At 40.8% G+C, this 24,495-nt stretch overlaps 1 protein-coding gene across 8 annotated transcripts in view; it reads left to right on the top strand.

Annotated features, from left to right (window-relative positions):
* The window catches only part of LOC307181968 (uncharacterized protein), a 192,283-nt gene that overhangs the window by 121,241 nt on the left and 46,547 nt on the right, over window positions 1-24,495 (top strand). For all 8 annotated transcript variants that reach the window (XR_013827087.1, XR_013827088.1, XR_013827089.1 and 5 more), the window contains exon 6: window positions 18,331-18,418. Coding sequence is in view for 5 of the 8 variants with exons in the window: in XM_079912956.1 (XP_079769082.1) it covers window positions 18,390-18,418 (29 nt within the window). In the remaining 3 variants the exon portion in view is untranslated. The remainder of the gene's footprint in view (window positions 1-18,330; window positions 18,419-24,495) is intronic.

Here is a 24,495-nt window from a genome sequence, read left to right as displayed (position 1 = left end):
GAAGAGAGCTGGTTTTGGCTTTCAGAATTGCTATGACAATGATACTTGCCAATGAAGAAGCTGAAGGTTTGAGAAGAAGGGCTTTTTATCTCTTCCCAGAAGTCTCGGCCCCTGGGAGCAGAGAGGTTTGGAGTCAGTAGGTTCCTGCCTGTGGTTTGTTACAAGCTCAAGGGTTCCCTGAGGGGGCCATTCACCGAAGAAAGGAGGCTTCCACATGATTTGTGGAGTAGCTGTATTCTAACCTTTTCCACCTCCATTTAGTCTCACAAAGGCCTCTTCTTCCTACATTGTTAGCACCCTTTTGACTTTCTGAAATGGTTCCTGCTCTCATCCTGGAGAACACCCTCAAGAGCTCCATCCAGCTCAGTTGGCCTTCATTTATTTTATGGGTCAGTTTTGTGAGGTTCCGGGGAATCTTTGTATTAGTTGCTACCCCTACTTTAGGGAAAAAGTCACTTTATGGGAGTGGAGTCACTCTCAAGTAATAGATGGCCGCTTAGATTACTCTGAACCAAAGGTAAATGTGAAGAAGAAAGGACCAGCCGGTAACAAAATGGAATATCTACAGTAATATTGGGCAAACACTTAGATTATCTACCTCTTAGTGGGTTTTACAGGTAAAACTGCTTCTAAGCAAAACAGGGAAGTAGGTGACTTCCTACTTCCCTCTGTGGTCTCCTATCTGGGTGTTTCCCCCACTAAGGGGCTTTCTTCCACCTACCACATAAGTGCCCCTTGCCTTAGCAGCTCTGTCACGGAATAATTTTTCTCACAGAAAATTCACATGTAAATTATTATCACAACCTCAAGAGTAAACTTCGTGGGGTACCTTGCATTTTAATAGAAATCAAAATCTTGCAGAAGGAAGGGAAGGATGAGGTTCCTGTCTTCAGTATGTCAGCCTGGCCATAATTCTAAGCAAGAAAAGGGTCAAGGGCAGCTCTGGGCTCCTGGAAAAGAAGTCCTAATTAGACTTGGTACCCGGCGTGGGCACAAAGAGGAGGGAGGGAGTTCCTCCTTTCAGTATATGGTTTTCTTGGTCCCGCTCACTTGGGCAGCCTTGCTAGTGAATATTTACTTCTCCTTTTTAATCTTCTCCTCAGTATCTAGGCCCTTGGTAGAGGATGCCATCATTCCCAGCACTTGGATAACAGAATAAACCTAATGGAACCAGAAAGGACCTCCCTCAGAACAGTCAGTGAGGCCTGGAGACGCCCTGGTGCCCAGTCCCCATTCAAAGCTGTCTGTAGCCACAGGGAGAAGGCCTTGTGCTTGTCAAGTGTCACATGGACATGAGGCCTGAAGTGACACAAGAACCCAACCTACATACCTATACTTGACCATCCTCTTTGAGGAACCCCAGAAATGACTGTGGCCACTTGCATGTTCAGATAAACCAGTTTAAAAATACTACATTGCGGGGGCAACCCTTGTCAACATCCGGTCTGCATCAGAATGCCTGAGTTGCGATAGGTATCTTTGCTTTGTGTATTTATTTCCCTGTCCCCGCTGCTGTAAAGTCTTTTAGGGCAGGAGCAAGGTAGACTATACTTCCTGTCTTACCCATAATGCCTAACACCTTGTCTTGTACATAAAAAGAACGTAAGTATCTGTTGGACAGATTAATGAATTGATAGATCATCTTGTTTTAGAACCATTATGTTTTTATGAAAGAGCAATATTCAAAAATTGCAGTTCTTCTATGACATAACACAATCTCTGAACAAGTTATGGACAGGTACTCTTGAAGTTTGTGAAAGAAAGGTCTGCGTAGAATTACGTAAGATTTGTCTACCTTATGAGATCCTGTGGATTTTCTTGTTTGAGGGAAAAAAATTACTCCCCACTTTATCTTTAAACTTCCTGCGGATATTAACATCTTTGACTCTAAGTGATGATGTTGTCTGTGAGAACATTACTGTGGGTTCGTGTCTTGGGTGGAGCTAAAAGGCGTTGGCAATAATCCGGGGCCCTTTTCCGAGAAATATACTATGAACTTGAGGGAGAAAGAACAGAGGGATGGAGAGGGCCCTCGAGTAACCCACAAGTCATGCGAATGCCTAAGCAGTCATGGACCACAATTCCTGTGACCTCCCCCCCCACACGTACACATACATACACACATAGGCCTGGCCCCTCACCCCCACTTGCTACTTATTGGAGCATGATAGAAAAGAATGATGCAATGACAGAAAAGTGAAAAAAAAAAAAGAAGAAGAAGAAAGATTAGAATGTGTGGAACTTAAGAGTTAATGGACACTTGCTGAATTAAAACAGGAGAGAGTAGAGGGTCACAGCTGGCAGAGACTTGACTACTAAGGTAGGAGAGATAGGAGTGGCAAAGGAAGCTGCAGATGGGGAACAGGTGAGCAAGAAGCAGGGCATACCTGGGAAGTGGGGCGTGGGGCACAGAGCCAGAACTGATGACGCCACCATGATAGATGAAGACCACTGAAAAATGTAGAGGGGAGCCCCTGTCCCCCAATAATGAAAGTTTAGGTCTAATCAGCACAGAGCAGCCCTGTGAAGTGAGGGCATTGAGTTGAGAGTTCCAAGATGAAGACGAATCACACGGAGCATATCCTAACCAGCCATTCTAACAGCAAAACGGCTATAGATAATACAAAGCAAGGAATTATCCGAAGGACATTTTAAATAATTTTACAAATTTTATCCCATAAATATATATTCCCATTCCATTATGAACAAAAATCCCTAATGTATCTTTATTATCTTCCTTTTTTCAATTTAGAATAGTAAACATATCTTTAAGAGTTAGATAAAAGGTTAAGACTCTGGGCTTCGGGAATTACTGAGCTCTAAAAAATTAAGTTTCTAGCTCTGCCACTTTTTAGTGGTGTGACTTTGGGCAAATTACTTAATGCCTATCTCTAAACTCTAATTTCCTTATCTATAAAATGGGGACAATAATATATACCTCCTATGATAGTAAGAAATAACATGAAAATGTACTCAGTGTATCACAGAGGGCTTGATCTCCAGAAAGGACTCAAGCTCAATCAATGGTAGCTTTTACTACCCACAGTCAGTGTCACTGATGGGAGTAGGTTGATGCTGGTAAACGTAATTGTCAGAGACTGAGGAAGGAGGTTGCAGGAAGATGTAGCTTCCCATTAACTTTGTCACTGATTGTTGGATAACTTTGGACCAAATGCTATTCTTTAATGAATGGGGGTGCAAAACGTATTATGATTAATGACTGTCACAGCTGGTAGCCAGATGTTTACATAATTCCCTCTGTTTTAAAGCAAACTTATCAGAGGAAAAGGGTTAAATGATAGAATTAGGCAAATTAAGTACAGTATTTTGGGAATGTATTTTGATTAGGCTAATATTAAAAATTAACATCCGTAAACCAGTAATCTAAATGAGGCAGTTTCTGGACACAGTGACTGGCAGAGCGAACCCGGCATAGGAATGCATGTTTCCAGCAAAACCTTCGTCAATTAAATCCTCCCCTGCAGAGCAGAGAGAGTTAAATGTGTCTTTATTAGCCTGTAGTATAAAAGGGCAAATCATTTCTTTTAATTGAGAAAGAATAAAATGTTTTTGCTCTACACATGTATCTATGTTCTATTTTAGCATCATAATTATTTTTGCAGCTGTCAGAATTTCACACAACCTAACAGGAAAATAAATCTTGAGTCCAGACTGGCTCAATACTTTCCAGAGGAGTCCAGTAAATAAAAACTTCACAGTGACTGACTGACCTCATTCAAGTCAGACCTCCCGAGCCCAACTCTAGAGTGAATGGGAAAGAGGTTAATTTGTTGGAAAAAAATTCATGGGTTTTTTTTTTTTTTTTTTTTTAAGGAAACACCCTGAATCGAGGTGATTAAAACAACACCAAACGGATAAAGGGTAGAACTGAGAGAGGACAAGTTTTGCATAATCGAGTATCTTGATTACGTGGAGGGGGGGAGATGGGAAAGAAATGTTGCTATTCTGGTCTTGAACTACTAAATCCTGAAAAGGCCAAGAGGGAGAGTCACCAAAGTCATAAGTGAAGCTAGAAGTATGGCTGAGCTGTATGGAGTGCCTGGTCTCTGAAGGGTTTTTATCAGTCACGTGGGTGAGAGGTGAGATTCTCTAGTAATTCCATTTATTTTTAGGATTTATAGTTAAGTCAGGAAGCTGAATTCATTCATTTGGCACATATATAGACACTTGTTGGCACTGCACGTGCCCTCAGTGAGCTGCTAACCCAAAGCTGCAATGGGGTGATCAAATAGGGAAACTGGGGTAGATAGAATAATGGCCCCTCCAAAGCCACCTACATCTTACTCCCCAGAACCTACATATATATGTTATGTTGCATGGCAAGGGGGAGATTACGATCTGCAAATGGAACTTAGGTTGCTGATCAGGTGATCTTAAAATAGGCATATTATCCTGGATTATCTGTGTGGGCTCAAGGTAATCATCACGCTTCCTAAAAGATGGAAAAGTGAGGCAGAAGAACCAATGTCAGAGTGATGCCAAATGAGAAAGACTCAACTTTCCGCTGCTGGCTTTGAAGATGGAAGAGGGCATGAGCCAAAGAATACAAGAGGGGCTTCCCTGGTGGCGCAGTGGTTGAAAGTCCGCCTGCCGATGCAGGGGACGCGGGTTCGTGCCCCGGTCCGGTAAGATCCCACATGCTGCGGAGCAGCTGGGCCCGTGAGCCATGGCCGCTGAGCCTGCGCATCTGGAGCCTGTGCTCCACAACGGGAGAGGCCACAACAGTGAGAGGTCCGCGTACTGCAAAAAAAAAAAAAAATACAAGTGACCTCTAGAACCTGGAAAAGGCAAAGAAACAGATTCTCCCATAGATCCTCTAGAAGGACTACAGTTCTCTTGACACCTTGATTTTAGCCCAGTGAGATCCATGCTGGACTTCTGACCTCCAGAACTGCAAGATAATACATTTGTGTTATTTTGAGCCACTAAGTTTGTAGCAATATATTATGGCAGCCATGGGAAACTAATACAGATACGAAGGCAGTGGGACAGGAAGGCACCCCAAAATCACAGCAATAAGAGGAACAGAAAATGTCCTAGGAAAAGCCAATGTTTCTTCTGAAAAGGAAAGTTCACCGGCAACTCCTATTTGAATTTCTTAAGAAAATTTTCTTCACTCGTAGTCATCAATCCTAAGGTGACCGATTCTAGAGCTGATTGCTTATATACCCTTTCCTTTTTTAAAGGGGCTGTCATTTTCTTGACACTGATTTAAGGGGTAAGATTGTGGGTAGGGAACCACTTAAAGTGGGGAAGGACAATTGTTTCCCTACGTAACCCAGTCACATTGCCTCCAAACTTGCTTATCTTCCTGCTCTTTCCAAACCAGACCTTTCATACCTACAGACTTCATGGGGGTTAGGCCAGAACAAGAGTTGTGCCACACACTACTGTTCCTGTTATCATTTCGTGTCCCACTGAGCGCTCCCTGTTTCGCCACTGTCCAGGACCACCTGCTGGGCAGATCCTCTACAACCCAACAGGAAATCCCCAATGCCCATCTTGGAGGTGAAGTGCGGCCAACACTGATTGTCTGTGGGAATGCCATTTCTTCCCTGCCCTTTCAATATTCTTATGCCACCCCTGCGATCACTGCCAATCTGTAGAAAACTACAGGATAAAGTTTTGTGAAGGACTGAATTTGCATAACTTGTTTTTTGTTGTTTATTGTTGTGGGGGGAGGGATTCTGACTTTTATAAGCAATTTGTATGCATTTTATTGGAGGGTACTGAGTTAGATTCATCCCATGCACTCACTATCCTGGCATTGCTATGCATGTGCTGTCGGGGCTTAGCATTAAACAATTTTCTTTGTTCAGATTTGGATTGCTGTCTCTGCTTGCAAATTATTTTTCACCAAGAATCCCCTCCCCTCCCTTCTCTTCCCCTCCCCTCCCCTCCCCTCCCTCCCTCTCCTCCCCTCTCCTCCTCTCCTCTCCCTTCCCCTCTCCTCCCCTCTCCTCCTCTCCCTTCCCCTCTCCTCCCCTCCCCTCCCCTCCCCTTCCCTCTCTTCCCCTCCCCTCCCCTCCTCCCCTCTCCTCCCCTCTCCTCCTCTCCCCTCCCCTCTCCTCCCCTATCCTCCTCTCCCCTCCCCTCCCCTCTCTTCCCCTCCCCTTTCTTCCCCTCCCCTCTCCTCCTCTCCCCTCCCCTTCCCTCCCTTCTCTCCTCTCCTCTTCCCCTCCCCTCCCCACCCCTCCCATCCTTTCCCTTCCCGTCCTCTTCTCTCTCTCTCTCTCTCTCTCTCTCTCTCTCTCTGTCTCACACACACACACACACACACACACACACACACACACACACACAGATGAGATTAAACACATTTTTCCATTGCAAAGTTCAGGACCCATTAATACCTTTTCCAAGTTCAGGGCTCTTGGAAAGTTCAGGGATAAGTCTTCTTCATTTTGGTTCCTGATCATCACCCAGCCATTGTGTTCTGCTAAACAAAATAAATTACTAGAGGAGGAGCCCAGGTCTGTGTTTTAATAGAGCCTGATTTCTCCAATTTAGTTCTATTGACATTTTGGGCTGAGTAATTATTTGTTCTGTGGGGGCTGTCCTGAGCATTATAGGATATTTAGCAGCGTTCCCAGCCTCTACCCTCTAGATGCCAGCAGCAACACCTCCCCAAGTAATGGCAATAAAAAATGTGTTCAGATACTGCCAAACATTGCCTGATGGGCAAAAGTCACTCCAGGGTGAGAACCAGTTGGAGTAGAGAGATCAACACACCCAACTTCAAGCAACTTGTTAAGACAGCCTCAAAAATAGTGAACAGGCTCAGCTGTTCACCCAGCTGTGTGGCCCACCTGCGGCCAATTACTTTGACGAGATTATTGAGTTACAGGCTTCGGCATGTGGCCTCAGCTCCAGGCAACTGTATGCGCTCTGTGGGTTGGTGCCACTGGTGGCGTTGGGTTACACACAGTCCACTTCACTCTGCTCTTCAGCTGCTGGAAGGCAGCTCAGTTACTTGCTAACTGACAGTGATGACAGTTCAAACCAGCCATATGACCCCAACACGGTTGAATGTGCTACGTAGAAATAACCATAGTCACTTTCTGCGCAAACTGTTAGTGTTGGTGGCGCTGGTTGTTATTATTTATAAAAGAAAAAAGTTCCCAAACTCGAGAAATGACATAGATTTCAGTGACTTCTTTAACAACTATAGATCTGCCTTTTCACCGGCTGCTGTGTGTCCTGACGGCATGTTCAATAAGACATGTTCAAGTCCAAGTTCATCATCATTCCCCTCCCACAGAGCAGTTTTTAAATCTTTCCAATTTTTATTAGTTCTTTCTGTTACCTCGACTTGCAACAGCACACACATGAGGTGCCTAATTCAATTATCTTCCTTCAAATCTTCCAACATACAATTACCAAATTACTCTTGCTAAATCAAAGGTTGGATTAAAAATTCTATTGAAAAACATGAAATGGCTTCACTAACTATTGATTTCAAATTTTGTAGCTCAGCATTTAGGGTTTTCCAATATTCACCTTCATAGCCTGTATTTTTCCCTCTTTCTTTGTCCTTCCTTCCTTCCCCCTGTTTCTCCAATGTTATCTCCTAACCAAGTATTTCTCAAAATGTGGTCCATGGTTCACCTGAAAAGGAATCAACAAAGGTACGTTTTAAAATGCAGATTTCTGGGCTTCCCTGGTGGTGCAGTGGTTGAGAGTCCGCCTGCCAATGCAGGGGACACGGGTTCGTGCCCCGGTCCGGGAAGATCCCACATGCCGCGGAGCGGCTGGGCCCGTGAGCCATGGCCGCTGGGCCTGTGCATCCGGAGCGTGTGCTCCGCAACAGGAGAGGCCACAGCAGTAAGAGGCCCACGTACCAAAAAAAATAAATAAATAAAAAATAAAATAAAATAAAATGCAGATTTCTAGGCCTAGCCCCAGATTTCTAGGGATAGGAACTGATTATCTCAAAAAAGTGAAATATCTTAAGATCCAGCTCAAACGAACATCTCTCTTGAAAATACTTAGTGCTTTTCTTCTGGTACTTATTCTAACTTGGAGGAAGAGGAAGGAGATGAGGGAGGAGGGTAGCTACAATTTTTGTGACAGGGACTGTGCTAGGTACTTTACATTGACTATTTCATTAAATCTTTGCAATATCATTATTCACTTTATAGATGTGGAAACTGCGGCTCAGAAAGGTTTATTTACTTGCCAATGATTACATTTACAGCATAGGGGAGCTTTTCACTCCAAATTCACAGAGTCAATGCTGACCTGGCTCAGACTTCATTCTGCTCTTTCTACACTTGTCTTATGTCTTTTACTTTAAACTTTTGTGTATAAGGCCTTGATAAAATGGCTCTGTGGAAAGAGCTTTGGACTTAGATTCAAACTGGTGTCTGCTTGAATCCTGGCCTTGGCATTTTGGGGTTTCTTCTAGTTGTCCCTAAGGTATGGCCATCTGCCTCTTGTTCAGAGCACAGCCAGACAATGAAGGAGGATGGAGCCAAAAGGTGCGCAGGGCAAGTCCCTGCTGTCTTTTAAGGAAGATGCCTGGAAGTTTCCGCATATGACCACGTTTACTTGTAGGAGTCACAAATATGAAAAAAGAGGCCAGATAGCCAGAGATGTTTTTCAGAGCTCCTCTTAAGACCTTGAAAAGAAACCAGACAGGAAAGATCTCCCCAGTTCCAGTCAGGCTGCATCCATATGTGAGAGTAGAACCATTCCCAAATAGTTTCCAACTAAAATTTTATTTTCACTGATCATGTGTTGCCTGGCTTCCCGGTGATGAAATGCAGTGAGGGCACCATTTCAGTGTCACCAGATGGTGTCATCATGTAGATGGACAGTTGCTGCTTAGGTCCTCTGAAAGGGGACAGGGGAAACATTTCTGCAACAGGTCCTTCAGTGGAGCAAAATCTGAAATTAATTCAAGCATTTGTTCCTTATACCCATTTTGCTTCCAAAACAGATTTGAGTAAGCTTTCAATAAAAGACACAAGTGCAATAGGTCTGTTAGAACCAAGATAAAGGAACAAGTGCCGTAGAATGAAGGGTGATTATATCTATTAATTACAAACATTTTAGATAATAGCTACATTTATGGAAGCGTATCATGCATGTGGTTAAGTGCACTGTTTTAGCACTTGTGTCATTTCATTTAATTCTCACAACTCTATGATGGTAGCTCTTGGTATTATTTGCAGTTTATGGTAAGGAACTGAGTACAAAGAGATTTAGTGACCAGCTCGTAGTCATACATCAGTAATACATACACACAGCATAGCTGAGCCAGGATTTGAACCAGACAGTCTAATCCAGGACATGGGTTAGGCAGAGAAGCCCATCCGACAAGGTTGGAATCCCTGCTCTTCCACTTACTAGCCAATGACCTCGGCAAGTCACTTCACTTTGTTAAGCTTCAGTCTATTCATCTGTAAAATGGGGATAATGGTATTTGCCTGTTGGGTTTGTGGTGAAGACTAAAAGAGACAATGTATAAAGATGTGTAGTAATGTGACTGGCACAATGTAAGTGTGAGAGACACTGTGCTACATTCTATATTCTTCTCCTTTGAATAACACTCTAACAATGTTCCAATAATCTAATAGTAAGAAAATGTTAGATCACTAGCTGTGGAACTATGAATTTTTTTCTTCTTTCCAATGTCATTTGCAAAGGACATCATCTGTCTCTCACCATTTCGTTCTGGCAACATAGTGCTAGGGTTGTATCCTTGTAGGAATGACAAAACTTTAAAAATTAAGAGGAATATTGCAGAGGTTCAAACTGGACAAAAGAGAGGCAGTGATAGGATGTGAAATAATAACATGGAGCAGACTCAGTGTCTGTCAGTTTTCCTTACTGAGTATGCAAATCCTCAATAAAGCTCATCAAATACAAAAGTAAGATTTCGCTGGTACAGCCCAGCGCCTCTTCACTGTGTGCTTTTGAAATGAACTCTTCTTTTTGTTAAGCCAATAAATAACAAACTCCCGGAGTGTCCTCAGAACCGTAAGAAAGAGTGACATTGTCCTTCAGGGATGCCAAGAGTGACATTGTCATTCAGGGCTGCCAACACAAAGAAAGGAAGGGGCACAAAAGCCAACCAGCCATTGATTATGTGGAGGGTTGGTCCTGTTACAGAAATCATTGAGCAGATGTCAGCACCGGCCTGAAAACACTGGTATGTTATTGTGCTACAGAAAGACACAATGATGTGTAACAAGCCTCTGCTTAATTATTTGAAAAGCCTTAAATCCAAGCATTTGGTGTGTGTGTATGTATGTGTGTGTGCATGTGGTTAAATTAAATAAAACTCAGTGGGCAAAAAATATACACCTTCCAGATTAAATTCTGTTTCTGCAAACCTGGGTTGTGAGCTGTCCACTTGGTGCTGTTCTGAGAGTTGCTGAACAGGTCAAGGGTCAAACAGGAGCAGATGGGCTCAGGATACAGAGCACCCTTCGCCTTACTTGTTGGGAACTAGATCTTAATTAGACTAGTCCAGGAAGGCCCCAAGCTCCAATTACTAGTTAATCTAATAGAGTGTTTTCTCTTAGGGAAAAAGTAAACATAATGTGCAGTGAAACCCTCGACCTGATGCTTCTACGGAAGGGAAGAGGCAGTGTCACACGGAGCCTCCTTGAGCCTTGCGGGAACTTGCTCAGTTCAGGGTGTTAAGTGGATGCTTCACTTCCTCTTCTCCTCTCCTGCGTCTCTCGTCTCCTTTTTTCCCTCTTTCAGACTTTCCTTTCTTCATTTCATCTTTGCCTTCTATCTCTTTTTTCCTTCTCTTCTTTTTCCTTCCTTCCTTTTTCTATTCCATTTTTTTCCTTTCTCTTTTTCCTTACTTTTGAAGGATTCCCTAATTTGTATTATGTATCCAGGGGAAGCAACTAAGAAGTTGGGGGCATAACCCAAGTGCTATGATCTGAATGTTTGTGTCCCTCCCCCAAAGTTCATATGTTGAAAACCTAATGCCCAAAGTAATGGGGTTAGGAGGTGGCACCTTTGGGGAAGTGATTAGGTCATGAGAGTAGAGCCCTCATGAGTGGGATTAGTGTTCTTACAAAAGAGGCTCCAGAGAGCTAGCTTACCCCTCTTCCCCCACGTAAGGATATGGCGCATAAGAAGTCTGCAACCCAGAAGAGGGCTCTCACCCAACCATGCTGGCACCCTGATCTTGAACTTCTAGCCTTCAGAAGTATGAGAAATAAATTTATGTCGTTTTTAAGCTACCCAGTTTGTGGTATTGTTTAATAGTAGCCTGAATGGACTAGGACATCAAGCCAACTTGAGATCCAGGCCATTCTAACCATTTACCGGGTTTGCATTAAAAACAGTCTATTCAAGTTAATGCCATTACTTAGGCACATCATGCTGTGTCCCTCCAGGTCAGCATTCATTGTGACAAAATAAAACACGTTGTGGTATGATTTTATTACATCCGGTGACACACATGAATAGCTCAGAGAAAACCAAAGAGCTCTTCTTTCTTTAAAAGCTTCCCAGTTCCTAGAATTAATACCAATTTATTATAGCTGGTGTGCGGGACTCCTTGGTTTTACAGTTCCTATAATTCAGACCATCTACAGTGTGTTTGTTAGCAGAGGTAGGCTTAATGGTGAGCCGAAGGCAGAAAAATCACGTCAAAAATTATGTTTTAGTAAAAGGCCTAGGTGTAACTTGCCGTGTGGTCTCAATTCACACACACACAAAAATGTTACAGAAAGAACATGGTGCTTTCACAAGCTGTAATCACTCTAAAAATCTACCCAGTTCTCCCGGATATCACGGGACTCTGCTTCAGGCCTGACATGGTTTTGTTAGTAAGAGGTAGTCCCCTGGGTTGCCTACAGCTGAGTGAGTGATGATTTTTCCCTCCAGCGTGGCAAGCTACTGGAAAGGGCTGCTTAGCTACTGTGAGCGTTTGGAGAGGTATTTGGGGAGAAAACAACGTTTTAAAAGAGATTGCAGTCTTTCCTGGCTGCCAAGAAAGCTATACCATTTCATCTGTGAAGGGAGGTCATCTGACCGCCCTGACTACCCCCTGGTTTGACCCGAAAGCTGGACCGGGGCACTGGAAGGCTCCTCACCCCTTGCCCTGTTTTTGCAATGTGCCTTCGCTTGCCTTCCCTGCTCTTTGCTCCCAGAAGCTTCCCAAGGACACAGCCTTGAGTGAATAATGTGGTGGTGATGAGACTATCTGGACTGAACCCAGTTAAGGCTTCTGTATAGATTTTTAAGGTTCTGGCAGGCAGGCGTGGAAATCTACTTGTCTTGCGGCCACAAAAGACAAGACTCTAAAGTTAAGTTCCCTTGCTTCTTAAACCTTCCACCTACCAATCTGGAGTAATCTGCCTCTTTCTTAAATCTCACCCTGCCCTCCACCTACTGGTTGGGGGCTGCGTTTCAGATTACACCCGGGAGGTTCCAGAGGAAGTTTGAGAACTAACGTCATCTTAAAAATATTATTTTGGGGGCTTCCCTGGTGGCGCAGTGGTTGGGAGTCTGCCTGCCGATGCGGGGGGCACGGGTTCGTGCCCCGGTCCGGGAGGATCCCACATGCCGCGGAGTGTCTGGGCCTGTGGGCCGTGGCCGCTGAGCCTGCGTGTCCAGAGCCTGTGCTCCGCTGCGGGAGAGGCCGCAACAGTGAGAGGCCCGCGTACCAAAAAAAAAAAAAAAAAATGATTTTGATCCCAGACCATACCATGTTTCTGGCTAAATGTTACACTTGACAAGCTTTACCCAAATTACCATACACAGTCACATACTCTTTGCAGCTGATTCCATTTTTAGCAATGTCAAAGGGAAGAAGGAATCTCTGGACGGTGAGTACATTCGATACACCTAATACTGCTCTCAGAAGGTCAACTCCACGCATGCCCTTCCCACAGACCAGCATTCCCCAGAGCGCTTCAAATAGCTCCCTCCTGCATGAAAACCCTCTAGGCTCTGCCAGGTTTCCCCTCCCAGTGCCTGAGCCCTCTCCTCCTTCAGGTCTAGAAGGAAATATAGATGGTCAGCATTTTGGCTGGCTTTGTTCACCGCGGTGCCCTCTTCCATCCATGATAGAGGGCTGCTAATTTGCCAGTCTCAGCACTGGAGCTAGAGAAGGGGAAAGAAGTGTGACAACTGTGGCTGCAATCTGTGTGTGTGTGTGTGTCTCTGTGGACCTATGTAAGTTGTGTGTGTTCCCAGCCACAGGCTTTATGGAATTACTTTTGCATAAAGCCACAGGGTAGGATGAATTCTAGGCTTGGGGAAGAAATAGAGCCTGAGCATCAAAGGTCATAGCTTATATTGGAAACCTTTTATATGCTAACTGGAAGCTTCACTTTTTTCTTTCGTTGTTCGCAGTTTTACTATGAAATATTACGTACAAAAGAATATATAATGAATATAAATATGTGAATGAACATAACAGATATATATATACATATATAATATGTATGTGTGTCTATATATATGTGTGTCCATATGTATATAATATATAGCAAAAAGAAAAATACACAGCACGTATCTTAATAAATAAAAGAAAAAAAAGAAAAGGTTCTCTATTGACGTGGCCCCAGTTGAATTCTTCTCCTTTCTTTCTACTGTTTATAATTCTCTTTCATTTTGTTGGACTTTATTACATATGTAAGTATCGCCAAACAAGAATTATTACATTTATGGTTTCAGAATTTACCTGAGTAGGATATATAATGTGGTTGTCTACAACTTGCTTTTTCCACTCAATCTGAATTTTGAGCTTCATCCATGGTAATCTATGTAGTATGTGTTGTGAGTGCAGTTGAATGCAATATGAATGAATGAATGTTGTTCATTCATTCTAGCCACTGTAGGGAATTTTATGTTATGACTAAATCCCAATATATGACCCATTCTGCTCACTATGGGCATCGTGCTCTTTCTGGTTCATTTTGCTAACAGGAGCAGCGCTTCTGGGAACATTCTCCTGCCTGACTCCTGGTATACACATGCAAAAGTTTCTCTAGGGCACAAAATATGTGTAAAAGAACAAGGTCACGGGGTAGGTTCACCATCAGTTTTACTGCCTAATGCCAGATTGCTCTGGCTTTGTACAAATGTACATTCCCACCAGCCAAATATGAAAGCTCAGGCTGTCCTACATCCTCGCCAACGTTCGGTGTTGTCAGACTTTGGAATATGTGCCAGTCTGATGTGTATGAACTGGTACATCATTAGAATTTTAATTTGGGCTTCTCTGAATACTAAGGAGCCTGAACACCTTTTCATATGTTTATCGGTCATTCATACTCCTATTTTGAATTCATGTCTTTTTGGCTATTTTTCTTCTGGTTTTTTTTTTTTTTTTTTTGGTCTTGTTGAAATATAATACTTTTTAAAAAAAACCCTATATTCCAGATACTAACACTTTGTTTTTACATGTGATAAATGCCCTTTTACTTTCTTTATGAAACCCTTTGATAAACAGGAGTTCTAAATTTTAACACAGTCAAAATTACCAATATTTTGTTATAGTTACCTTTTTCATCTTCTTTAAGGAATCATGTCTGACATCAAGATCATAAAGATATTCCGTTTTGTCCCTAAATAGAATATCTTCAAGTTTTGTTTTCACACTTGTCTTTAATACATGTAACTGGTTTTTATACTTGGCATGGGAAAGAATCCATTTTCTTTTTTCAAATGGATAACCAAGTGCCTCACCACGTTACTGTTTATTGCATAGTCTATATACCATCCTCCTATCATCTATCAGCTTTCCATATATGTGGGGTTCTGTATTATATTCCATGGGTCTGTCTGCTACACTTGCCAAGATCATGTTCTTTACTCTTAAAGCTTTGCAATAAGTCTTGATTTTTGTAGTCTCCTTGTCTTGTTATTCTTCCTGAGGAGTATAGTAACCATTCTTAACCTTTTGTTCTTCTACATAAATTTTAGAATCAACTTGTCAGATTTCACTTAGAACCCTATAGGAATTTATATTAGAATTTTACTGAATTTATAAATCAGTTTGGAGAGAATAGATGTGTTTACAATATTCAATATTTAGATCCTTGAACATCCTTCATTCCTCTGTCCCTCCCTTCCTCTCTCTTTTCCTCACTTCCTCCCTTCCTTCCTCCCTTCCCCCCCTCCCCTCCCTCCCTCCCCCATCATAGGCAAACATTCTAATTTGTTTTATGTGAATCTTACGGTCTGCATTTTTGTAAGATATGCTTTTGTGTGTATTTTAATTTCTGTAAATGCTATTGTGTAATATCATTTACTTCTCTTTTTTTCTCAGTCCTGTTTTTCAGATACATTTAAGCGCTTATATCCCTATTTAGATAGTTCTTGCTAATGGCTGCATAGTATGCCTACACGTGAAGCTACCTTATTTTACCTATCCACTCCCCCAGTTATGGGCACCCAGATTAACTCCAACTCATCCCGCCCTTCTTACATACACACAAATAATAGTTCCATGAACAACCTGGTATAGGTGTGTGTAGGTAAATTTCTTTGGGGCTAGAAAAATGCTGTGTCATAGAGGATGCATACACTAAACATGACTACGTCTTGACAGATTTCTCTCCAGAATGGCTGCAGTGTGTACTTCCCAGTCCCTGCCTTCCTGCTGCATTATCTATCTCTCTAATCTTATAGGTATAAGGGACTATAACTTTATTTAACATTTATTTTCCTGACTTTGAGAGTCTCTTGACATGCTTTTTTGCCTTTTGGATTTCCTTTTCTGTCATTTTCCTGTGATGTGATGGAATGAACATTTTCCTATTAGGACTGCTGCGTTTTTTCTTACTGATTTAAGAGACATTCTTATATATTCTAGATATTAATCCCTTGTCTGTTTTAGACACTGCAAATAACTGCTTTATATCAATATACCCCCAAACCTCATTCCATGTTTTGGTTTGAGTGTTCCTGGTTTGCAAACTGTATTTTTAGTGTGTGCATAATAAACTGTTACTGATTACTACCTCAGCAATTAATTGGTTTTACTTCTGTCATTTTTGAACTTTTGACAGCTCACCAGATACAGAATTTGAAAATATTTGTTCCCATTACATGGATTGTCTTTTAATTTTGTTGATTGTTTCCTTTGCTGTACAGAAGTTACTAGTCTGATATAGTCCCACTTGTTTATTTTTGCTTTTGTTGACTTTGCATTCGATGTCAAATCCAAAAAATCCTTGACAGGAGCTTACCTCCTATGTTTTCTTTTAGAAGTCTTATGATTTCAGGTCTTAAGTTCAAGCCTTTAATTCATTTTGAGTTGATTTTTGTATATGATGTAAAATAGTGGTCCAATTTCATTCTTTTGCATGTGGCTATCCAGTTTTCCCAACAACATTTATTAAAGAGACTATTCTCTCTCCATTGTATATTCTTGGCTCCCATGTAAAAAACTAACTGACTATATATGTGTGGGTTTATTCTGTTCTATTGGTCTAAGTGTCTGTCTTATATGAACACCATACTGTTTCGATTACTATAGTTTTGTAATATAGTTTGCAATCAGGAAGTGTGAAACCTCTAGCTTTGTTCTTCTTTCTCAAGATTACTGTAGCTATTTGGAGTCTTTTGAGTTGTGTTTCATACAAATTTCAAGATTATTTGTTCTATTTCTGTGAAAAATGCCATCAGAATTTTGATATGGACTTTATTGAATCTATAGATCACTTTGGGTAGTATGGACATTTTAACAATATTAATTCTTCCAATCCATGAGCATGGAATATCTTTCCACTTATTTGTGTCTTCTGTGGTTACTTTCAGAAGTTCTTTATCTTGACGTAATTCAATCAATCTTTTTTTTTTTTCTTATGGTTTGACTTTTTGAAATATTTCCCAGGATGTCCTTTCCTGTTCCTAAGTATAGTAGACAGAATAATGGCCCCCAAAGACATCTGTACCCTAATCCCTGGAACATATGAATATATAACCTTACATAGAAAAAGAGACTTTATAGGTATGATTAAGTTAAGGATCTTGAGATGGGAAGATTATCCTTGATTATCTGGGAGGGCCCAATATAATCATGAGGGTACTTATAAGGAAGGCAGGAAGCAGGAGAGTGAAAGAAGCAGAGGTCAGAAAGAGACAGAGATTTGAAGATGCTGTGCTCTTGGCTTTTTTGATGGAAGAAGGGAACACAGCCCAAGGAATGTAGGTGGCCTCTAAAAGCTGGGAAAGATAAGAAAAGGGATTCTTCCCTAGAGCATCCAGAAGGAACACAACTTTACAGGAAGCTTATTTTTAAAACTTCTGACAATAAATTTGTATTGTTTAAGCCACTAAGTTTGTGGTAATTTTTTTTTAGCACCAATAGGAAACCAATATACTAAGTTACAAAATTATTTTCCTGTGTTTCTTTTTAAGAATTTTATAATGTAACTCTCACAGTTAGATTTTTTTTCATATGTTAGTTCTATTTTTAATTTTTTGAGCAACCTCTATACTGTTTTCCACATCCTGGCCAATTCTTATTATTTGTTGTCTTTTGGATGACAGTCTTTCTGTCAGGTGTGGGATGATAATCTCATTGTGGTTTTGATGGCATTTCCCTGATAATAAGTGATGTTGGGCATCTTTTCTTGTGTCTGTTGGTCATCTGTATGTATTTTTAGAAAAATGCCTTTTCAGGTCTCCTGCCCATTTTTAATTTGGTTGTTTGTTTTTTAAAGATTGTGTTGTGAGAGTTCTTGGTCTATTTTGGCTATAAACCGTTTATCAGATATGTTGTTTGCAATATTTTCTTGCCTTCCATAAGCTGCCTTTTCTTTTTGTGGATGGTTTCCTTTGCTTCTCACAGTTAGATTTTTAATTCATTCATTTAGTTCACTTTTGTAAGCAGTGTTATAGAGAGGTCCACATTTATTTTTTTCCTAAAGTAAGTCAGTTTTCCCAACACCATCTACTAAGTTATATATTCTTTCCCCATTAATTTATGGTGCCACTTTGTCATACAGTATATGTAAAGTTTTCTTATATACTGGGCTCTCTGTATAGTTGGTCCATTTTTCTTCTCTCCATTTATTTGGATCTTCCTTAATGTTTTTTAATAAAGTTTTCTAATTTTCTCTATGAATACTTACACATTCTTTCTAAGATTTTTCTTAGGTATTTTATGGTTTTTTAATTGCTATTGTAAATTTTATATTTCAAAATATTTATTGCCAATTTGTTCCTGGTGGCAAAAATGTGACTGATTTTTGTATATTGATCCCATTTCAGTCATTTTGCTAATCACAGTTATTAACAATATTTTTCTGTAGATCCATTCTAGTTTCCTATGCAGAAAATCAATCATTGCGATGTTTTGATATCTTCTTGTTACAGATGGAATTGTTGCCCTCACACCCCCAAATTCTTATGTTGAAGCCCTAACTCCCAATGTGATGGTATTTGAAGATGGGGCCTTTGAGAGGTAAGTAGGTTTAGATTAGGTTATGAGGATGGGGACCTCATGACGGGATTAGTAGCCTTACAAGAAGACATCAGGAGTTTGTTCTTGTGCTTGCCATGTGAGGACACAGCAAGAAGCTGGCCCTTTGCAAGCCAGGAAACAAGGCCACAGCAGGAACCGAATTGGCCAGAACCTTGGTCTGTTGTTTAAGCCACCCAATTTATAATATGTTGTTATAGCAGCCCAAGCAGGCTAATACACTTCCTTTCCTTATATTTATATCTTCTTTTATCTTGCCTTACAGCTAGGTCTCTAGTATGTTGTTGAATCAAAGTAGTAATAGTGGGTATCCTCACTGTATTCCTGAATTTAAATGGAATGATTCTAATTTTTCACCATTATCACAATGCTTGCTATGTATTTTTGGTAGACACGTTAACAAGTTAAGGAAAATGCCTTCAATTCTTTTTTTTTGCTAAGGTTGTTGAATTTTATCAACTGCCTTATCTGCATCTATTAAGATGACTATATGATTTTTCTTCTTTAAATATTAATTGTGAACTTCTTTTTTTTTTTGCGTTACGCGGGCCTCTCACTGTTGTGGCCTCTCCCGTTGCGGAGCACAGGCTCCGGACGCACAGGCTCAGCGGCCATGGCTCACGGGCCCAGCTGCTCCGCGGCATGTGGGATCTTCCCGGACCGGGTCATGAACCCGTGTCCCCTGCATCGGCAGGCGGACCCTCAACCACTGCGCCACCAGGGAAGCCCTAATTGCGAACATTTTATCAGTAGATTCATAATGTTCTAACACTTTATTTCTTGGATAAATATATATTTTATACATATTCCTACATATAATATTTTGATGGACTTTGTTTTCTAAGTTCTGGTTTAGGTAGGACACTGAATCTATGTTTATTAGATTAACCTGCAATTTTAGTTTCTCATATTCTTCTTGCTGGTTCTGCCACCAGAGTTATACTCATCTTGCAACATGAGTTGGAGGTGCATTACCTCTTTCTCTATTCTCTAGATTGAATAAGATGAGTGTTATCTGCTCCCTAAAACTTTGGTATAACTCATTTATAAAATTATCTGGACCTGTATGAGAAGGTTTGAAACTACTAATTCAATTTCTTTAAGGGTTATAGGAATAGTCTAACTTTCTGTTTCTTACCAAGCTTGGTAATTTATAATTTTTTTCTAGAAAATGTATCTATTTTGTCTAAGTTTTCAAATTTATAGGCATTAAGTATTAATAATATTGTCTTATTAAATTTTAACCTATGCTGTATCTGCAGTTATATTCCTGTTTCATTTCTAGCATTTTTTGTGTGTTCTTGCTCTATTTTTTTCTTGTTCAATTTCTGCCTAGGTTTGGTTATTCTATTAATCTTTTTCCAAGAACAATCTTTTGGATTTGTTGATTCTCTGTATTAGATCTTCGTTTTCTATTTCATCTATCATCCTCAGTATGTTATTAGAGATTTTATGATGAATTTTAAAATGCCTAACGTTTTTTGAGCAGTTGACATTGGCCAGGTACCATATCAGAATACTCACATACATATCTTAAACATTATCATATTTTGTCCTCAGGATAACTTTAAGAGGAAGATACTGTCATATGTCTTACATATTAGGAAACTCTGTTAAAGTTATAGAGCCACTAAGTCACGAAACTGGGATTCAAATCCAAGCCACTGTACTAAACTATTCCTCTATTTTCTTTGAAATAGAACTTAAAGAATAAAGACAATGTTTAACTCCAGGGAATAAATTAGTAATGTTGGGGTTTCAGTATGGTATGAAGCAATGGAACATTTTGTTGAGTTTGGAGTTGAAAGCAGCTCACAGCTGCCACCTTCAGCAGTATTTCTGTGCTAAAGATGGCAGAATGAAAGGGCCTAATTATCATCTGAGTCCTAGCCAGGTTTTTTCCTTCCAGATATGTCTGAGCCAAAAAATAATTGTTGGACATATAATGAAGTGCTTCCTGCAAATTATCAAATTGTCTTGTAATGAATGATAGTATTTTTTTGAATGTCATTTTTGAAATAGCTTCTTTTGAATGAGTTTTCAAGGCATTTTCAAGTGCTGCATCTAGTTCTCACACTTACTTCAGCAGCCTGGAGGTAGATAGGACCATTATTATTCCCACCTTACAGATGCAAATATGAGAAGTTAAATAACTTGCTCAAGGTTACATAACATACATAAGGAGAGGCAGAATGATTCTCAAATGCAGACTTTCTGATTCCCAGCTTGTTCATTGCTTTTTTATTCATACATTCCACATATAGTTATTTAAGAACCACTATATTTAAGGTACAGTTTGGGACACTGTAGTGTGATAGAAATTTGTATATGTCATAGATGTAAGACATTCACAAAAATAATTGTGATAAAATGTTACAAGAGAGATTCAAGTAAAGGGTTGTGGGAATTTCAGAGGAGGGAGAGAATTTATTTCTGAGTGGAAGGAAGAGGAAGATTCTGATATTTTTCTACTAAGCTCCAAATGAGTCTTAAGAATTAATCGACATCAAAAACCCAGAGGGACTTTTTTTTTGGAAATTTTGCAGTATAATATTACATTACATGCAATAGAATAAACAGACCAGACTATCAAAGAAAATTCTGGACAGAATAGTGGGTAGCTCAATATATTATAATGCTACCCTCAGCTGGATTTAAGGAACTTTCCAGATTTCTATAAGCCCAAGGTAAGACCAGCACTCTCACCATGACAGCGCACTTCTCTGCTATTATAACCAAGAAAAAGGCTGCAAATGGAATCAGTGGCCTGCCCTTCTCCTGAGAAACCATCAGGACTAATGCCATCATGCCTCATTTACCTCTATCTCTTCCAGAAGTCCAAGATCCCAGGTCATCAAAGAACACACAGAAATATCACCACATATAAGGATCTGCATCCCCTAATAATCTAAATCCTTCCACTCTGCTTTTCTGTCACTTATGTTCTTTTTTTGGCATCATCTTCCACATCCCTGGTCTCTCCTCTGAATCTTCATCTCTTTATCTTATGATCTATCTAAAACCTGACTCCTCCCTTTATCTTATGATCTATCTAAAAAAAGTCAAGGAAAGTAGTTGAAGCCCTCACAAGTGTTACCTGCTTTTTCTCACCCAGTCTCCGGACCCAAGAGAAGATTGGTGCCCTCCTTATTTGCCATTGTTTTCCCAGATATTTTTTCTCTTCTATCTTCTCCCAAAACCCGAAAGTAGACAAAACTACTTTCCACGCCCCCTTCCTGCAATCATTCTCTGATCTTTCAGTCCTACGACTCATGGAAGCTTTTAGCACTTGGCTCATAGTTTTCTCTCTGTCACTATTTCTGTCATTGTCTTGGTGACTTCAGCAATTACGTAGATGGTCCATTCCACAACCTGTCCTCTCACAGCCTTGACCTCTTTACTTAGAATGATGTCTTCAACCAACCCACCTCAGCCACTTACTCTCAGAGTTAAACTCTAGACCTTGTCATTGCCTTTAACATCTTCAAATCTCATTTTCAAGTGCTCTATTCTTTAACAATCACTCCTGGCTTTCCAGCATAGTTATCCCAATACTCTAACCACAACATTTCTTTGACCCCACTGGGAACTTCAGTTCATTGCCCTTGCCCTTTTGCTTTTATATTGTACCTCTCATCCTTTATATTCCCTTTAACTAGACTAAGTTCCATGCTTCATCACTCCCTTGCATACAACCTAAACACCCTTTCCCCTTTCTAAGAGTCACCTGGCAAAACCACAGCCCAGGTCAAATACAGCTCTCTGCCTCCTCTTTTCCTGTGGCCAGGGGAGGGAAAATCTATTACTGCAAGAACTCACCCTAACTTTACAACCACAAAACTCAAGTGGACCCTTAGCACTGCTCAGCCAATCTTCATCTCTCTAGTCAATTTTCTTTCCCACTCTTTGAGAAGATTATTTCACACCTTCTGTCTCTTTGAACCTGTTCTCTTTTCACTCATAACTGATGATCTCACTTCCTATTTCACTGAGAAATAAGAACAATTAGAAGAGAAAAATGCTCTTCTCCTGGTAAATGGGATAAACTTCCCTAGTTCCTATCAATGTTTTTGTACTGGATCTCATCTCCTGTAACCTACTCAAGAACTCCGGTCTTCTACTTATCTCCTGAGTCTTCAGTTTCCCCTTTTCTATCAGTAAGCAGACATGGTGGGAAATCTCTTGTTAGAAAAGAACCCCTCATTCATCCTCCAGGGAATGAGGAAATTATCTGATTGGTGAATAGAGGAGCTCAGCTCAGCTCCTTCTTCTCTCTTTCCTCTTTAGGCTCCACCTGCCTAAAGAAAGGCCACATTTTATTCCTTTCCTTAAAGTTATGTTTTACAAGGGCAGACTCCAGTGGGGAAGGTCTACAGTTGTTCAGTGCTGCCAGGAACTGGGCAGGTAATTCTGCCTAATTTTGTGTAAAATATTATCAATTGCATTTGGCTGATTGACTTAATCCACGTGCCCTAACAGTTTTGTCAGTAATGAAAGTAGTATTCTTATCTTTGACTGCCTGTTTCCTATATTTCATAGATTCAGAATTTGGGCAGATATGAAAGGGATGTTTTCTTTTGGGTTCTCTGAAACTCCAACATCTCCCATCTTATAAAATATTCCCTAGAGCTTGTCTTTCTCCATCTCTCACCTGATTATTAGAAATGCCCTCCATTAAAGCCAAGCACCCCAGGACTTCCCTGGTGGCACAGTGGTTAAGAATCTGCCTGCCAATCCAGGGGACACGGATTCGATCCCTGGTCTGGGAAGATCCCACATGCCGCAGAGCAACTAAGCCTGTGTGCCACAACTACTGAGCCTGTGCTCTAGAGCCTGCGCTCTAGAGCCTGTGAGCCACAACTACTGACCCCACATGCCACAACTACTGAAGCCCGCATGCCTAGAGCCTGTGCTCAGCAACAAGAAAAGCCACTGAAATGAGTAGCCCACACACCGCAATGAAGAGTAGCCCCCGCTCGCAGCTAGAGAAAGCCTGCAATGCAGCCATGAAGACCCAACGCAGCCAAAAATTAAAAAAAAAAAAAAAAAAAGCCAAACACCCCAAGAAATTTGCTCTAACTCTCTGTCAACTTGTCCTTACCTCCTCTTACCTCTTCAGACTTTCAATCCCAACATACCACGAAAAAACTACTCTGTCAAGACCACTAACAACTTACATCTTGCCAAATCCAATGGTCAGTTTTCAGCAGTGAATTACTCAACCTCTCAACCTCATTTGCCATAGCTGATTACTCTTTCTTAAAGTGCTTTTTCCCCCGCCTCTTGGCTTCCTGAATACCAGACTTTGTTCTTGGAAACCACTGAGGTAGGTTTTCATCCTACTTAACTAGTTAGCTCACTGGCCAGTTCCTCTTCAGTTTCCATTTTCCCTCTCCCACCATCGCATCATAACTTTCAAACTATTATTCCCTGATTGTTCTTAACCCTCCTCCACTGCATTTTTCCCACCATCAGCCAGGAAGTCACTTGTGACTTCAGTAATGGCCTTTCCTATTGTTTTTTTTTTCCAGAGATTCACTCTCAGTGTTGTCACAGAAGACTCCTGTTTCTTTCAGCCCTAACTTAAATCTGGCTCTCCTCTGAATATATAAATATATTTGTAGCTCTTTTTCTACACCCTGTGTACTTCAGGATGGGGAGGGAATAACTAGCATTCTTTCACTTTGTGTTTGCTGCTTTCAAACCACTGCTTTTCCATTCATAGGTAAAATGGAAGGAGCTTCCTTTGAAGTTCCTTCTGTCTGGCCTCACCACTCTCTGTATTACTTTCTATCCTCCTCCAGGTCTCTCAACCTCCTTCACTGGCACCAAACTCTCCTTTGAGGGATCATCTTGCTTATTTCCCAGTACACTGGAATAACTGCCTCAGGACCGTTGCTTATGCTATTCCCTTTTCCTGAATCACTCTCCACCCAGATTTCCACATGGCTGCCAGTTAATTTTCATCTTCTCAGTGAGGCTTTCCATGACATCCTTTTTAAAATATAAGCCTCTCAATAAGCACTGCTTTGTGTTTATTCAAAGCTCTTCTTCCATCT

The sequence above is a fragment of the Stenella coeruleoalba genome (genome assembly GCF_951394435.1).
Source record: "Stenella coeruleoalba genome assembly, chromosome: 2".
Lineage (NCBI taxonomy): Eukaryota > Metazoa > Chordata > Mammalia > Artiodactyla > Delphinidae > Stenella > Stenella coeruleoalba.
This window is presented reverse-complemented; position numbering and strand designations above follow the sequence as displayed.